The following is a 19,406-nucleotide window of genomic DNA, read 5'->3' as shown; positions in this document are numbered from 1 at the left end:
ACAAATAGACCTTCTCGAACTTCCCAATATAGGAAAGCCGAATAGACCATCACTAATTCCCAATATAGCAAAGACGAATGCAACAATGCATGACGAAAAAAGTAAAGGCGTGTGAGCCTTTAATGAATTATTATTATATATATATATATATATATATATATATATATATATATATATATATATATATATATATATCACAGAATCAAAGGAAATAATTTTATGTCAAACAATCTGTGCTACCTTGTGTGGGTGATGTCTTATTAACACTGCTTGGGACCCGGAAATGACTGATTATTTTGCTATTACATCTTCGAAAGAGTCAATTAATCACCATATCATCGCGATGAAATATTCTTGGTAGTATACCATGACATGTAAATGCACACTGACACAGTCAATACAAGACGTTTGCAATTTGACTCACAAATACACGCACAAACACACTCTCATGCACTTGTGTTATGTCTACACTTACATATGTATGTATGTATGTATGTATGTATGTATGTATGTATGTATGTATGTATGTATGTATGTATGTATGTATGTATGTATGTATGTATGTATGTATGTTTGTATGTATGTATGTATGTGTTTTTATGCACATCCATCCATACTTCCATCCGTCCATCGGTACGGTCAATCCATGCAAGATATAAATCAACGTATATAACAACCGAGTGAAGGGCAAGGTAAACAAGATCGCCGAAGGAAAACAAGTCTAAAAGTATGATTTATCTGGATATTCTAATCAATTTATCTCCTACCAAATATTTGACCGATAAAGCATTACGAGTCGGGTTATCACCTGGAGAACAAGAACTTCCCATCGATACGTACTTGCTTATAATGGATTCTATAGAATTTAAGCGATTTCTTTATTTTGTTATTTTCACGAAAGAGATAACTTGAATCGCATATTCGGGTTATGTTATTTACTTTGTGTTCACTAATTAGCATGTCGTTGAAGTTTGTAAAATTCTTCGCCATTTGATTTATCAAAGATCAGTGTTATTACAAAAATAGGCAAGGTGACCTTTGAAAGAGTTACTTCCTCATAGGCCTGGATACGATTTCAAGTAAAAACACACTTATGAAACTATCGACAAAGTTCATCAATGATGCGATAACGATTTGTCATTGTCACCTGATGTAATTTAGGACATTCACTTCGGTTTGACCTCTTTTCTCTCATCTATGAGTATTGTTTATGTCCGTCTGGTCTACCATCTCAACGTTTTTGTTTTATTTACCAGGTCGCGTTGCAACAAGCCTATATCGAGGTCGAAGCAGAGTTCATTGTCTCGTTTTAATGAAAAATTGACTTGAAAAATTGACTATGTATAGTAAAAATTCTAATTTTCTTTATTTGGTAAGTTCCCGAACTGTGTACAGAGTAATAATTGTCGTCTCAGCCGGACCAGTAGCTGTAAATTTTGACAATTTTTTACGATTTTCCCCTTTTTTGTATGCCAATTGTAGTTCTTGTTCGACTCCTGAAAGCATGTCAAAACATTAACTATTTAGCTTGTCAACGCAGCGTCTTTAAATGCACAGTTATTGTTTAAACTCGATTTTCACTCCAGACCAGAAATTCACTGTAGACAGTAACAATGTAGTTTACACATTCACAGGATGAGTTGACGCACAGAATGCTGTGTATCTCATCAATATGCTTCGGGGTTGAACAAGAAATTGCAGTTGACATGAAAAGTAAAAACTCTGAAAAAAATCATTAATAGGTACTGTAACAACTACTGGCCGATTGTGGAAGTTTTTTCTTATCGGTCTTGTCTGTCTGTCTGTCTGCCCGTCTGTCTGTCTGTCTGTCTGTCTGTCTGTCTGTCTGTCTGTCTGTCTGTCTGTCTGCCTGTCTGTCTGTCTGTCTGTCTGTCTGTCTACATGTTTGTCTGTCTGCCTGCCCCCTGTCTGTCTGTCTGTCTGCCTGTCTGTCTACATGTTTGTCTGTCTGTCTGTCTGTCTGCCTACCTCCCTGTCTGTCTGTCTGTTTGTCTGTCTGTCTGTCTGTCTGTCAGTCTGATTTCCCTTTCTACTTTTATTCTGTTTTTGTCGACTTCATTATTACAAGCACAGAGTAATATCATAGACAGAGTGGCAACAGCTATTGTTTAAGGCGTGAAGCGGTTACGTAAGCAATCCATGTTTGCCTCGCCTCACGAAGCTCTTGGCTCTCTTTTCCTAAGAGTGCCGACCATGCACCCTTCGGTAATTTTCGGATTTTCACCAATTGTTAAGCGAAAGTATGTTCGACAAAGCTTGTGTTATTGTTGTCGTGTGGTGCTGATCGGAATTGATGTGCTGGCGAAAACGGGAGTGTTTCGAGCTTCAGGAAAGTGGGTTTTACCGTTTTAAAAATTCCTCTCATATTTTTATGAATATATAATGAGTGTGTTTGAACCAAATTTGAAAGTCTTTTATCGATACTGTCTGGTTTTACTCAATGGTTTACGGTCAGTCATACCGTCTTTTACACGTGCGCCAATAAAGGACATGTTTATGAAACTGCTGGCGTGTTATGTTTTGATTGGCGTGAGGCAGTGTTTCTGGCCTATGAGCTCACAAAGTAACTATCGTTGCTACGCGACTGGCAGAACGATGCCATCTCGTCGTATGTTTCGCATAATCTCGTGTAATTATCAACCACAAACCAAGCCTCCAAAAAGTTTAACACCTTTTAAGCTCATTTTAATATGAAAAGCCAATAGTCTACCGAGACGACCACGGAACAAAAGGCCTGCAAGTGTTGCAACTCTGTCTATGATATTACTCTGTGTTACAAGTATAACCCTTTGAGTGCCAAAGTCAATCCTTTAGAAAATGTACTCCAGTCAACTTTTTTCAGATGATTGTTAAAATTTTGTTAACAAACTGTAGCCAATGAAATATGATGTCCATTTGGTCCAAAATTATCATAAAACTTAAGAAAAATTCATAAAAATTGGCAAAACGTTGCAGTAAAATTTTGTTGGGAAAATCACAGCTCTCAATTTAAAGTAATAATCTGCGACCATACAATGGCCACTCATTTATCATTAGGAGGAAGCGATAAAAGACTGACAGACTTTACGCTTGATTGGATTATGTTCTAATGATAGTAAACGCATGGTAATGCTGTTTTTAACAATTAGGGTTTGGTAGCAGATATGTCAGCGTGACAAACGACCTTTCAAGAACAAATGTCCATCACAGTCGCCATAACGAGAAGGGTAAGATACGCGTACGCTTATCGATTATGTGCCAACTTATGGAACTTCGCGTCACCAATTGTGCCACAAATTCCTATGTTTCACTGGAAACCAAATAGTATAACTCCAAAACGTCACAAATGTCATTCTGAAGGCCGTTGCTTTCGCTGCTGTTACATTTTCCCGTTTTCTAATCGTCTGGACCAGTAAAATTGTCTGTCTTGGAAAAGTCGATCCGTCTCGAAAATTATAATGTCATTTTCTTATTTTCTTCAAGAAACGGGGCGTATATTATGAGGGGTTTATCGTTCAATGGCCTTTTTAAAAGTTGTCGGGCAAAATAGTTTTGGCTTTCTTAAAGCCTTACGAATGCCGTTTCTCAATTGTCAAGATGGAAAGTGTACTTGAAATGTGAAAAAGATATCATCCTATATGGACAAAGTCGACCTTTTTTCACATTTTTGTAATATCTTGGAAACATGGAATACTTACATAAAGTCACCCAGTGTACAAAATAAGACGGTGCATAACTGCAAAACTGTAAAAAATTACCGCTTTGCTGAATGCAAATATGATTCCGCTTGTGACCTGAAGACAAAATGAATTTTCCTACTCTCATTGAGCAAATGACAAATAAACTTCGACAGAACGTAATTATCCATATCAATATGAAAGGCACAGCTGATTGCAACTTCATTACAAAAGCTTGCATGCTGTCCAAGCTTTGTGTAACATAGTATGTTCAGCCCTGCATGGTGAGACTTGTACTCGGAACTTGATTTTTTGATACGTAAACTGTAAACTGTTTCAATGAATGTTTTTTTTAATCTTGTGTGGCTGCAAGCAGAGTTGGGGTTATGCACAGTCGACAAGTATTACAGCATGTTTCAAGAAGTCAAACATCACGAACTACTCTTCATCAATCAAAAATCATGACATGAAAAGCTAAGAAATGGGCGATTTTGTCGTGCTAATGAGAAGACAAACAAACGACGAAAAAAACCGGGACAACTTCCTCTGCATCCAAGGACGGTATGTAATTGATGCAGTACGCCTGCCTGTATTGCGACTCAGAGCATTAGGTATGGTCAGGCTTCCAGGTGGCTAAGGTGACTGACCTTGACAGGTCACCCGAGGTACACGGAAACAACGGTCATGTGAGATGCTACAGTGCGACAAATCATTCCATCAAAGACTGCTAAAAATTTGCATAAATTCCCATCATTCCATGCTTCTTTGAAATTAATTTTCCGATTCCTGAGTACATTATGACAGACAACGGTACAGAAGATTGTTTTGCAAAGATCTTCTTTTGTATATCATCAAGACTGACGGATTATACTATGCATAAACAACTCTGTGAATTGTGGCAAACTTATGCAAGAAGGACCATCATAACTTTGTTGATGACAGTTGCCATGGTTTTAACCCTTGACCGGAAGGTATTTACATATCTGGTCTCTGGGCTGTTTTTTTCGCCGTGTCGTGACTCGACTGGGTGCAGGGGCCACAAACTGCGCCGGGACGCGACAAGTGCAGACGTGGGTCGCTGCAAGCTGCAAAATTTATCTGAATTGTCTTCACCGTACAAGCAAACCAGCGATAAGTTCTTCTCCAGCAGTCAGCTGCCAACATTAGCGATAAGAAGCGCAAATGGCAAGCAAAGCAATCAAAGAAGAGATTTCAACAGACGTGGAGGGAAGTCCCTCTAGCCCGAGTCAATCTAGGACATCAGGTATGTGTGACTCACTTATTTTTTTTCGCAGGTAAATATTTTCGTCCTGGGGTGACGCCTGCCAAATTCATGCAACGGACGCGGCCATTTTGAATACTCACTAATATCAACAGAATCGTTCGAAGAAAAGTTGAACGATTTCGGAGAAGTGTGCAGCGGAAAAAAGATATAGTTTGGTTTGCGGAATATTTAATGAAACATTTCCAAACAACTTTGGAGGCGCTGCTCGCGGTTCTCAGTTTAATTTTAATTGTGAAAATGCCATCGGGGGATCGACAATGTCGAGCAGGCAGGTAAGAAAATACTATACGATTTCTTTACAGGCAAACAGGTGTAATTTTTCACCACTGCAATGTTTAAAGGCGTCGAAGCGAGTTTTTCTAAATTCAAATTGGATATGTAGTACAGATGTTGTACCAGGCGAATCTTCAGTTGGTGGGAAATCTCAACGTGTTCAAATGCTTACGTGCAATTCACATCATATTGGGGAAGTACTGTGGATCTTGGCTTTACACTGCAATTCTAGAAACTTGAATGGAAGTAGTGATCTGTATAAATACATCCTTTGTGTATATCTTTTACATTAACAAACAAAAACAAAAACAGTATGTAACCCGCACCATTTCTGTGGATTGAAGCTGTTTTTGTCCATGTGACCAGGGTGGGAAATAATTTTGGATATTCAGTATAACGCCCTCCTTTTGTTATTCAAAAAACATACCCTTAGACTTAATATTCATGTTGATGCCTTGCAATTTGCTGATGGCTATTGGTTATACAGTTTATGTCACCACCTATAGCGACCACGAATAACTGAAACGAGCATAGGGTTTGTGCGTCCATCTGTGATCATTACCTGATGTGTTTTAGGTGCCCGCACAAAATCATCTCTGCACACACTTAACAACCCACCATCTTTTTCGAACAATCTTTCTCTTGACAGTCAAACTTCAATGTACAATGACACGCAAAATAAATCAATATATTAGCTAATTATTAGCGTTATAACGCCATCCTCCGATGCAGTGTCGTAAGTCCGGGATTCTGATGCCCACACTGTCGCGCACCAACACGCCACAAACAATATGGCGATCTGGACCCCATTGAGCACCCATCGATCAATGATAGTGCGAGTTCAATTTATCAATTAAAACATGGTCTTCAAGATTAATGCAACATCCAGTTGAATGAGAAAAATGCTGCAAATTATTGCCCCATCAGCAAGTATGCTGCAATATATTGGAGATGCGTTCCTGTTTGCTGTTAAAAGTTGAAATTGCTTGAGTTTGTGGCGTTTGAGGTCGCCCACCGTGACGACAAGACCGGTTCTGTAAGGGCGGTACCTCCATCTTGGAAATTTGTTATTACAACGGTTTTTCTTTAAAATCAAGTATATGCTCTATATCTTAGCTCTTTTTTTCTAGAGATTTCGAGCTTCGAAGGATGAAAGTGTACATCGACGTAAAGCCCCGGGCCTGTCTGTTACTGTTTCTATCTCGAAAATTCAAATAAACGGTGGAAAGAAGTGGGGAACCAGCGTTAACTTCGGTGTTGTAAAATCCAGCAAGACCCCGCGGACCTAACTCGACTGGCTGACCCGCTGCTATTGTATGATATTGTGAATGAACTTTCCGTACCAGGACAAACTCAATACAGAAACGTTTCAGCCTGTGGTTCAATCATAACTTTACAAGTTAGTTTTTACACACATTGCAGACCATGAAGAGATTAATAAAGAAAATCTCGTTTGTACGGCGATACAACCCATTTGCACGGCTACCTCACCACGTACGCCTTACATGTCGGCCACAATGATTGTATTGAAGACTGCACCACGGCCATTCAACCAGGCATTTAATGATTTAGAAATGACATCGTAATTATCATTAAATAGCCTGTACCTTGCTCTGTGATAGTTCTCATTAGCTTCCTTACAAACCCGACTGCCCAGACAGAGAGAGGGCTGAGTTGAAATTTGGTCACAGATCTAATAATTCTGAATGGGGAGTATGACTTGACTGTGTGTATGTATAAGTATCTACATTGCATGCTTCGGTTTTTCAATCGACGACCCCAGCCTTGAACTACTCCAAGAACCAGACAAAAACTACAGCGTGGCTTTTGGTTAGTACTTCATCTGTTCAGGAACGCTGACGAAGACAATTCATGTCTATTTCGAAATTTATGCAAAGGGACAGATATATTTACCTATAACTCATGACTTACTGTTAACATATTTTGTATAAGCATAGACAAGATCAATAATACACATTTTGTGATATTGTGATCAGAGTTGTGAAGCCAGGAAATAAAGAAATAAAGTTTTTAAACTTTATCTTTGAATGTTTGCAGTAAGCTTATGTCTGGTCTTATAGAAATGTTGGTAGTATTGTAACTTTACCTGCAAATTCTTGTTATAAAAGAAGCATTCGACTTCGGCACACCGTTTGCGGTGAGCGGCCCGCCTTGTGTAATCTGATGTTAAAGTATATGACTTTTGACTTGGTTCCAAAATTTCATATTTAACCTTAGAACGTATTGGACATTGATTGGATGTTCAAAAGAGCATTTTATCAATTCAGATATTCTCTGTGGCCAACACATAGTACAAGCACTTATAGACTGGATGTTGTCCCTATCAAAGTTTGTAGATGTTGCATCATGAAGTGTTGTATATGTTTGTCAACAAACTGTCCTTGGCGGTTCCATATGTTACAACGATGGTCACGTTTGCACTCTACGTCGAAAAGCTAACACCTAGGTTTACACATGAAAGCTCTCTGAAGGACTAAAGATTCTGGTTTGTCAATAATTCCAATGTTTGCATTTCTAACGGTGATCTCAATGTACCAATCATGCTGCTCGATAATAGAACCGATTCGATTCGAGAACTTGACTGCAACAGCTGCAAGATTTTCTGCGCGTTTAAACCTCGACTGCTTGTGTTTTGAAAGTTGCAATTGCATCTGTATTTGTCAGACAAGCACACCCATGCCTATCTTTAGGCAATGGTTTGGAAGGCAGAAAAGACAATGCGACTTCATTGACTAATTTTTGGTTATAAGATACAAGAGAAAATTTACGGTTACAGGATCTAGGAGACGTTTCTATGCTGTTTGATGTCTGTCCAAATCTTTGTTATAACTGATCTTTACCCTGACCTGACAGAGCGTAGTGCTAGTAGTACAATATAAGAACCACACTGCCCATTTGGTAAAGAGAGTTGCTACGATATTTAAATCCCGCCCGGCTTGATTCTGCAGTTTTGATGTCGCGGAGTACATTTCTCGACGGCCGGCTGTCTAGGAACAAACTCTTCAACAATTAAGCCATCGGCGACAAAATGGAAAAGGTTAAGCTGCAAGCACAAAGGATAGCATTGCTGTGTCGAACATTAAAACCCAAACAAAGGTGCATTCACTCTTACTGGTTTTATGACAGATGGTAGCTAAAAACAGTAACATGCTATTTCCTTGCCTTGATTGAAGCCCCGAATAAATATTAAAAGCAACGCCCCAATCATTGTGACTGCAATCGTTGAAAACTGGTAACAGTTGAGCAAACCCTCCAAGCACAGTCTTGTATTGTAACTTTACCTGCAAATTCTTGTTATAAAAGAAGCATTCGACTTCGGCACACCGTTTGCGGTGAGCGGCCCGCCTTGTGTAATCTGATGTTAAAGTATATGACTTTTGACTTGGTTCCAAAATTTCATATTTAACCTTAGAACGTATTGGACATTGATTGGATGTTCAAAAGAGCATTTTATCAATTCAGATATTCTCTGTGGCCAACACATAGTACAAGCACTTATAGACTGGATGTTGTCCCTATCAAAGTTTGTAGATGTTGCATCATGAAGTGTTGTATATGTTTGTCAACAAACTGTCCTTGGCGGTTCCATATGTTACAACGATGGTCACGTTTGCACTCTACGTCGAAAAGCTAACACCTAGGTTTACACATGAAAGCTCTCTGAAGGACTAAAGATTCTGGTTTTGTCAATAATTCCAATGTTTGCATTTCTAACGGTGATCTCAATGTACCAATCATGCTGCTCGATAATAGAACCGATTCGATTCGAGAACTTGACTGCAACAGCTGCAAGATTTTCTGCGCGTTTAAACCTCGACTGCTTGTGTTTTGAAAGTTGCAATTGCATCTGTATTTGTCAGACAAGCACACCCATGCCTATCTTTAGGCAATGGTTTGGAAGGCAGAAAAGACAATGCGACTTCATTGACTAATTTTTGGTTGTAAGATACAAGAGAAAATTTACGGTTACAGGATCTAGGAGACGTTTCTATGTTGTTTGATGTCTGTCCAAATCTTTGTTATAACTGATCTTTACCCTGACTTGACAGAGCGTAGTGCTAGTAGTACACACTGCCCATTTGGTAAAGAGAGTTGCTACGATATTTCAATCCCGCCCGGCTTGATTCTGCAGTTTTGATGTCGCGGAGTACATTTCTCGACGGCCGGCTGTCTAGGAACAAACTCTTCAACAATTAAGCCATCGGCGACAAAATGGGAAAGGTTGCAAGCACTGCAAGCACAAAGGATAGCATTGCTGTGTCGAACATTAAAACCCAAACAAAGGTGCATTCACTCTTACTGGTTTTATGACAGATGGTAGCTAAAAACAGTAACATGCTATTTCCTTGCCTTGATTGAAGCCCCGAATAAATATTAAAAGCAACGCCCCAATCATTGTGACTGCAATCGTTGAAAACTGGTAACAGATGAGCAAACCCTCCAAGCACAGTCTTGTTTTCAATATTCCAAATAAGTCACTCATTTTACATTGCCTTATTTCCAAAAAGAACGTGGAAAAAATAATAATTAATGACGAAATAAGAAGGATTTTAGGAGTTCTATCAAGGCTGTGACTACACACGTAGTCCATTTGACGACTTAGGGTTAGGGATTTTGCCGCACTGTGCAATTGGCTCAGCTACAACAGGTCATACCATGGAAAGAAATTGAATAGCTTCAATTGCAAAAACTAGGAGGTTATTATGAAATGATTCAGCTCAGAAAACTGAAAAAGTGGAAGACGATGATGTTAAATGGCGATGACGTTTTGTAGATATCTGTTTATATGAGTGTTTTTGCTTGCTGGGCAGACATAATAATACTGCTGGAGGGGAACACATTTCAGATCTGACACACGTTCACGTTGTTTGTCTTTTCCCTGCCGCACTCAGAACGTAGTGGTGGAAGCCTCAATGGGCATTTGAGTTTGTCTTACATACGTCTAAAATTTACAAACATGAACGAACTCTTGCACTTGAGAGTTGAGTATTTCTGTCTCGACAGAGCAGAGAAAAAAACACCCGCAAACAATATCACAGAATATTATGCACAACGTGTCTCTTTCATCAACCTCAATGAGAAAATAGAGGCTGTTGAGTTTGGAGTTGAGCGCTTAATTTCCTCCAAAAAATAGTTATTTCATGTTGACTATTTAGAAAAGAAAAGTAATCACGTATATTTGCGGTGCTTTGAATGATAGAGGACACACACTGAAATGCTCCAGAGAGAAAAACTACACTTGCAAATACGTCCATGTTCAAACAAAGAGCAAGGCCGATTCTCAAATACTGTATATAAGAATTGACCATACCAATGATAGATTGCTGAAGATAAATACATATGATGTATTACTGTGTATTATGTTTAAGAAAGGGGAAATGAGAGGCCCCAGTGTCTCAATATTTATTAATTGGGGGAAGTCACTGTAATATTCCAAACAAGATAGATTTTGAGATGTAAACATTCCAGCGTTAAACAAACATTTATAGAAGAATGTTCAGAAATCATAGTGTCTTCAAACGTTGTCAAAATTCCCATCGCACGGTCAGACAAATCACAAGGCAGGATATGCAACAGAAGACTGAAAGTAACTGAAAGCTGTAGATGCAAAATGTATGCTATAAAGGACACTACATTTCATACAGTTTTGCACGCTTCGGTTAAATCGGACCTTATACTAATTCAGACATTACACAACGACACAAAACGTCCGTAAGAAGGAAGATACGGGTTCGACAGAATACACAATTAGCATGAGACGGTCACATATAATTCCAGTTACAAGTGTTATTTCCAAATAAATGCTGCAGTGACAGCCCGATTCATCTCAAGTGTAATGAAGTCGGGCCGTTCAAAGTTAAACGGGTATCGAAGGCCGACGACAAATTGCCCACGAAAAGGAAAACCATTGCTTTGGCCATACAAACAACAGTTTGAGACGACAATCGAATCTTTTCACCGATACGCCATTTTAAAATCAACCCTTCAGTACAACCACAAATGCACTTCAACATCAAAGCCCGTTCAACAGTAAGAAAAACGCTGTATTGGTGGAGTAGCATCGTCTTAGGCCAACGCAGAGCGTTTTAGTACGAAGATGCGTCACAAACTAGGCCGTGGTAATCAACAGAGCAATTGGAAAAATACCTCTGGTACAAGAAATGGATGCGGACAGCCAAAAAGAAAAAAAAGATTGTCGAGTAACCTTGGCAGTAAGGGTCTTACCTAAAACGAGGATGATACGAGTATCAAATTAAGAAGAATATACTGCGACGTTTTGAGTCTGAAAACCAGAAAACGCCGAAATGTTGACAAATCTCCCATGAAGGAGAAATGTTTACAGCAGCTCCTGTGCCCTGATCGAATTCTAGGAATTGCGGGTAAAGTTGATGCATTTGCATATTATAATCGCAACATTACACTTTCTATTCGAATTCAGTAATTTGCATGATACAGGGAATGCCAAAAAGCCTGTTTTTGAAATAACTTTTAGGGCTAGTTCAAAGGTCGGCCTTTCCATCGTCTGGTGACAGCATATTTGAGTGACATTACACCAAATCTGACCGCCATGTTGGTTCAGATGACTTTCGTAGGTCAATATCCACCTTTCCTCAATATAGTTTCGTAAAATTCATCAGGAAAGTTTTGGTGATAGGCAGTGTGGTCTTTTCAAACGGATCTGTCCTGTTGTCAGTGTTGTAAAACTTTACGGGATACCCACACGTGTCATGGAAAACATGGAGGACCTATGGATTCAACCTGCCAACGGCGCAACACTACCTAGGATAAATAAACTGGACGCCTCTTCAAGTCTTGCAAGTGATTCATTTACGGATAAAAGGCCCATCTGCCACTTTCAAGGTTATTATCGTTGGAAAACAAGCTGAAGCGATCGTTTCAGAATCAGGGATCTCCATATGAAGATATCTAACCGTGGCTGTAGAAGGTGACACCGTATCGGTTACACAGTGACCTCTTCAAGTTTTTGACACATAGAGTGGCATGGAATTTGAAAGTTTTGACCAACTGAGGTAATAACTAATCTTCACTGCATTTTGATTTGCGAAATCTTCATTATGAAATGGAAAAATAGAGAAACAAAAAAGTGGACAAATAAGATCAGACAGGACTTCTATGTGGAAAACTCATATTAACAAACACATGCCCGTTACTATCATAGGTTAGCTCTGAGGGACCTCTGTGAAATTGTCTGGTGTCACAAAGGACAGCCTTATTAACATAGCTGGGGTTTTCTACCTTAGTCGTAATTTTAACTTTATGAAGTAACTTAACTACTCTGAAAAGGCTGATTTCGATGAAAATTTGGCAAGAATGTGACAAGACGCCAACAGCTTCAGATATGTGCACACTCATGACTTTAGAAAGTTCAAACGTTTGCACAGAATCTCTAAGCGTAAATTTTGATGTCATTATTAATATTACTGACTTGATACCAAAGTCGAAAAAATACCAGAATTTGTTTTTGTCATTATATGTCCGTTTTGTTGTAGCTACCTAGACAGAGTAACAAGTACAGCATGTAGCTATCACAGCAGAATTGCCCAACAAGCCATGCGACTGACCTGATGCAGGGGGACATCAACTGTACAAACGCAAACGAATTAAAACATGTCAGTGTTAAGAATCCAGAACATAAACAGAATACTGCTCATCTCATAAACAAAATACCCTCACAGTTTGCCGTAATATCTCGATATGTTTACACCTTTTGGCTCTCAAAACCCTGTAGAAACACGCAAAGAATAATATCATAAGCTCCACGAGTTGTACCAGCCGATACCAAAAACTGCCGCTTAAAAAACTAGTGTTTTTCCCTATAAAATTTACAGCTGAAAATCTACCGAAAGGAAGGGTCTATAAAGCAGTAGAATTATCTTGCACATTTTGTACCGATGTACCCCCTCTGTAATTGTTGTGTATATCTGTCAGTCATCTTCATCAGAGTATTAAGACTACTCCACTTTTCGTAGCACGTTGCAGAGTAAATGTATGAGTGTCCAATGTGAAATGCATTCAAGACTGTTTACTGAATGCAAAGGGAAGGCATACACATTGAAATTAGCCTGGCTGTTTTATGAAACGTTCTGGAACTTTCCATAAAAACATCAGTTTGAATTCATGTATGTGTTTCCATTTCCAATCATTTCGTGATCACTGTTTGGAAAATTATCTCTCCAAGGCCCACTGCTGAAGTGTGTGACTGAGTGTAAACGAGATGTAAACACTCATGGAGTGTATAAAGCACAGAAAATTTAGCAAATTTGTTCTGGTGTAACTAATTAGACCATTCGCTAGTTGACATAGCCAACAATATACGTGTGTATTGTAAATATTTCACCTCATTTCATTATAAAATATTATCAACACTTTTTCAGGATTATAATAAAACGCAATGGCCTTTCCAAAACATTAAAAAGCACATACTTAGAAGACTGCAATCACGCTTTTGAAAAATAGCACGGCCAATTTCGACACAGAATTAAACACAATTTGAAACTTATGTGGACACCGATATGCACAAACAACATTGATTTTAATTCCTTCGACAGAATAAGAGTTTCCGCCAACAAGTACTAAAAACTGGCAGTCGTATCTGAAGTAAAACACGCTGCTCTTTACCATATCGATAATAAAGTTCGACATTTGTTATAAAGAGTTGAAGTTAAGCTGTCATATGTAAGTGTTACTTGCTTTGGGCTATATTTGAACTTGATCATCGATTCTCATCGAACCAGAGGACATCCTAAGTTATTTTTTTTACCTGTTGATACGTGGGTGTATAAGTGGCAGGCAATATCCAGGCCAGCGGAAAATAACTTGATCAAAACGTATAGGAATAACTTAGCCTGCAAAGTAATTACAGAGGTGAAAACTGTCTCCAATGATGATAATTATTGACATTAAGGGCAACAGTGTCTACTATCTTAACTATTAATGTAGAAGATGAAATCTGTCGACTTACACAAACATACAGCCTGGTAAAAAAACGATAATTCTCAACATCGCCACGAGAAAATTTTCAGTCCCAACACGTTTAGGGCTGTTCGTACTGCCCAAACGACAAATGCATGGACAGCAGGGACTGTGAGATTTAAATAGTTTTGGTCATCATTTCTGTTCATAGTAAAAACGATTCGAGTATGTTTTTGGACAGAAAACATAGCTGCCGTCGAATGGCGGAATTTTAGGCTTGTCAACGCCCAGTTGTGTTTGTCGTTGGTGTCGCGTGAAGACAAGTCTTCAATTTGAAGGCTAGATGTCCCATTTTTAGATCCATATCATGGCCAAAAAAGAAGGTAATTGCAAACTTTATCAAGCTGTTGTCCATAATCAGGATTAGCAAAAGTGATATCGATTCAAAAAAATGCAGAAAGTGCACAAAATTGTCCAGCTAGAAATCTTGACCAAAAAATCAAGATGGCGACCAGCCCCAGTGGTTGAAGCAGTGTTGCATGATGACAGAGGTTTACGAATTCTTGTCTGAAATGGCCGACCTTGATGCAAATCCACTCAGAGAAAAAAATCCACATGTCGTCGGTAACTACCTCTGTCACGAATAAACGTCCCAAACTTACTTGAGAAAGGCAATGCGGATTATGGATACGTGGCGTACTATAACTTATTAGTCGGAACATGTTTGATCATGTCTTATTAGTAACGTACAGGGTCTGAACCCGGTTCCAAGTATAGGTTAGCTACACCAGTTCTAAAGAACAGAGCGGGTCTTTGCTCAATGATTAGTTAACCTGCGTCACGAGGCTATTTAACAAATTCGACGAAACTGGTAGCCATGGTGATAGTTCATGCCAGAGAATATTGTCAAAAGTCGCAGAAACGGAATCTAACACGAGGAGGAGCTATCTGGTATGGATAACAAAAAATGAATCCTGGCTGATCACCCATGCGGAATTTCGCTAGAAATTTTAAATACTTGGAAACTCATCTTCAGAGTGAAAAACAAAGCAGATTCTATCATTCTTAAACTCCTATCTACCGTATATGTGGTCCTTCAAGCTACTTCTAGCCAATCCGCGGAAACAGTCAACAACAAATACCTTTACAAGTCTTTCCTTTTCGCTTTCGAAGCAGCGAAAATGTCAATTTTCAAAGAAACGCAACTGGTCTCGCTCGATATCGAAACTGATTCCTTCAGCGTTTCTCGCGCGATTTCGAATCTGCATCTCTTCAATTGGTAACGAGTAAAATAGGCGATCTCATATCGATCATAGCATATTTGACCGCTGATCATGTACATCTGGGTAATATTATGTCGTGAAATCGAGTTCATCCCTATCAATGCAAAAGTGGAAATTGACATTTCAAAGCACCGGTGTCGGCCTACCGATAACTCTGCGCATTAGACTAAAGTGATCGCATTATGAAAAACAAGCGTTAACTATAATCCTTGCAGTACTTTTTACACAGATTCACTTTTTTAAATGATCGCAAATTTACTATGTGCGTATTACTTAACTCTAAGCGATGCACAGTGTCACAATAACACAGGGTGGTATTTAGCATTCTTACTCCTAAATCTTACGGCAGCATTGGTTTTCTGAGCTAACTTTATTGATTTCTGTATTCTCTGGCTTCTCTTGATTTGAGGCAGTTCTAAACGCCATCCGGGGGTGCAGAATACCTACGTAGTAAAGTTGACACGGTCCAAATCGTCATCTTGCAACATTTTACTAAAAATACTAGCAACACCTCTTTCAAATAGCCTGCATCTTGGCGACTCAACAAGCACAGAATTAGAAACTTTCTGGTCTGGAATAAATACAACTTGTGAAACAGTCCAAAGAAGTTTGTTAAGCAGGTCGGGCGGTTACGTTTCGTTTGTTTCATGTCTACAAATCTCTCTGGTAAACAAGGACAATTTCGATTCGAAAAAAATACGTTAATGAAAAATGAACTGTACACCGTAGTTGCGATGCACGTAAAGAAAAACTGATTTAAAAAAAAATTAATCGAATGTTTTAAATACTGTAAAGTATTTAAAGTATTAAAAAATATCAGTTCTGACGAATCGTGCGAACTGCATGACGTCATCAAATGAAGATGAAACACAGAAAAAATAAAGTAAAGAATTTTACTCTGTAACGTCCATCACATGATTTTATCTTTCGTTCCTTATATGGATGCCTGCCTATTTTGGCAGAAATCATCAACAAACTTACGTCGTGATCGCTCTTGCATTTTGCGTTTCCCTTTCGGCCTCTGTCGGACACGTCGGAGGACAAATACTTTCCACGTTTCATTTCATTGTTCTACCGTTAGAGCAGTAAACAACACAATAATGACACAAACAACGACCGACAATGAGACCGTGAATACGCAAATCATAATTTAGAGTTTGTTTCGCAAGTGTGATTAAACCTTTTGAAATGCGTTCACGTGAAACATTGCTTCCCGTCGCGATCTAATATTCGCGCGATGTTTTGTTAAACTTAACGTTGTTTCGTTCCAGTAGCTTTTCTTTTCCCTGTATGGGGAAATAAAACTAGTTTCCTAAACTTCGCACGACTTCCGAAAAAACACTTTTGTTCAAAATGAATAGAATTCAAGAGTATTGGGCATTGCAGGCACTTCTCTCCGAAACCTAGACATGCGCAGAAGAGCGGGTTACACTGAAGAAATCTGAGTCCGAAATTCTGTTGTCTTTTAACCGAGAAACTATCCCAGTAATAGCATTATGTGTAGAATCTGAAAGGAGCAATGAACAACTAACACAATATGAGCGGACAGCAGTGGAGAGACGTAAAATTGAAAGCAAACTTGAGAATGAGGGTATACAAGTACAGTACGTCCAGAGGCTGAAAGAGACTAGTTAACTGAGTGCAGTGTCCATCATTCAGTTTGGACTTGAGAAGTTTCCGAGTATTACACAAAACAGAGATGTCTACAGGGCAAAGTTTCTTGAATAAATGGAGCATGTGTAATCTGATAATAATTATATATATGTTATATATATATATATATATATATATATATATATATATATATATATATATATATATATATACATATATATATATATAAATATATATATATATATATATATATATATATATATATATATATATATATATATATATATATATATATATATATATTTGTACACACACATATGTGTATGTGTCAATATTGTCAATTTAATGCAACATCATTTGACGCAGTTTTATACTTCGGTATGCCGGCAGAGGAACTATGGGCTCAACCACCGTGGAGGGTCTGTGGCTCAACGTTTGTCTTTCTCTCGCAACTTCTCGCAGTACCAAGAACGAGAGTTGTGAAAACTACAAATAGTCAAACTTTGTAGGAAGAAACAAGGTGTATAGCAGAAGGCATCAGCTTAAATAAGATTATTTTTAAGATTTTCTGCACTACTGACGATATCGAATTTCTCATGTACCTGGAACTTGGAAGAGCAAGTGTAACGGGCAGCACGTAGTCACGTGACACGCACACAGCGGATTTCTCGGAACCTGCTGCATCTGATTGGAATGCGTGCTTTGTGTCCTGAAAGCTAACTTGTTTATAAGGCCAATTTTGTAATTACAACAAAAAGTGCATTTTTCAACATATTAGATTCGTTTTGCGCAGATAAGTTTCCAAAGAAACAAACTTTGCAAGTTGAACCATCGTGACATTGTCAAATTTCGATCCCCACTTTTTCAACTTTGAACCCAAAACAAGCTCCAGTCGGTATATTCTGCAAATATGTACAAATTTGAAGCAAGTGACAGAGATGGGATTATGATATTACAGAAGCGACACGGCATATGTCAATGTGCCAAGCATATCTACGCAATATGAAGACTCATGTCAAATGGGCGCCTTTACACCGAGTTTACCTGCGCATGGAGAGAGGTCGTGAAAAACTGTGTGGGTGACAGAATTCAATGGTGCACACGATAGAAACATTCAACAGAGTGCATTCCCCTACTGCACTCACCGTTTTTTTGGCAGGTTACGTCTGCAGCCGCTAGGAAGAAGCTGTGCATCAGAAGGCAGTAGGGAGATTCAACAGCCTTCGAAATGACTGGAAGCCACAAACTGAATGGTCAAAATGCAACTGAAAATCGACACATATTCGCTGAAACGAAAGCACACATGCGCAAGGCTAAGTCATTCCTTCGCACCAGTCAGATTTGTGCACGGGGTTGATATCGTCTGCGAATTTATTATGATTCTGGGAAACACTTTTCACTGAAAATGAACGGTTTTGCTTTTCGTACAAACTGCTCGTTTTGGGGTTACTGGAATGACATGGCATTATTGGTTTAATTTTGGAGAGCTTGTATTGTTGCACGTGACGCAACCCTCTACAATTCGAGGAATTAGCTGATGGAGCGCACGCGCAATACACAGGTATAACTGTAACTGGTAACACGTACAGCTGTCGTCCTGTCTGTTATAACTGCACGCTAAAATAACACTCCGATAAGGAAGACCGGTCACGACATGCGACATGCGACCTGCGACTTCAAAACTGCGACCTGCGTCCCGCGAGTTTGAAACATGCGACCTGCGACTTCGGCATTTAGACCTACGTGTAACCTGCGACTTCACAACAGCGACCTGCGTGTTTGTCAAACTGCGACCTGCGACTTCACAACTGCGACATGCGACAACAACACGTAACGTTTCATGGTGTTTTCCTCAGTAGGCCTATTAGATTGGAGGCGTCTTGCGTGAACTTTAATCCTTTGAGCGCCAAAGTCTATTTTTGTTCCCTATATATAATAAACCCCTGTCAATTTTTCTCCAATTTTTGCAAAAAAATTGGGAAAAAACCTGTAGCCAATGAAATGTGATGTCGATTTGGTCCAAAATTATCAAAAAATTACAGAAAAATCATACAATTGGTAAAATTTTGCACTAAAATTTTGTTGGGAGAAAATTACAGCGCTCAAAGGGTAAAACGTGGAAAGGAGATTTAACGTTCAACATCGATCAATTAATAAGCCATTGCTTTCGCTTTGGTAAATCGTTCAACACTGATGTAGACGTTTAAAACCCTATTGCTATTGCATTATTTCAGATCGGTTTGCCTTTCGTAAGAAGGAAAATAAATTTGTGCTCTTCGTTTGTGGAATTCTCTACCGTCACAGCTTCATGCACTTCTA

The 19,406-nt window shown here is 38.9% G+C and overlaps 1 protein-coding gene across 4 annotated transcripts in view; it reads left to right on the top strand.

The window, feature by feature from the left end:
* The first annotated feature begins 4,465 nt into the window (after positions 1-4,465).
* Positions 4,466-19,406, top strand: part of LOC139122727 (interferon regulatory factor 1-like) — a 47,487-nt gene continuing 32,546 nt past the window's right edge. Inside the window, exon 1 of one of the 4 annotated variants that reach the window (XM_070688386.1) lies at positions 4,466-4,941. In XM_070688386.1, the coding sequence (XP_070544487.1) occupies positions 4,860-4,941 (82 nt within the window). In that variant the 5' untranslated portion in view covers positions 4,466-4,859. Of the gene's footprint in view, positions 4,942-5,010; positions 5,235-19,406 lie in introns of those variants that run through there. The other 3 variants (XM_070688393.1, XM_070688391.1, XM_070688398.1) reach the window with 3 other exon arrangements.

Source organism: Ptychodera flava, chromosome 22 (assembly GCF_041260155.1).
Source record: "Ptychodera flava strain L36383 chromosome 22, AS_Pfla_20210202, whole genome shotgun sequence".
In the NCBI taxonomy this organism is placed as follows: Eukaryota; Metazoa; Hemichordata; class Enteropneusta; family Ptychoderidae; genus Ptychodera; species Ptychodera flava.
Note: the sequence above shows the minus strand (reverse complement) of the source record. Positions and strands in the feature narration are given on the sequence as shown.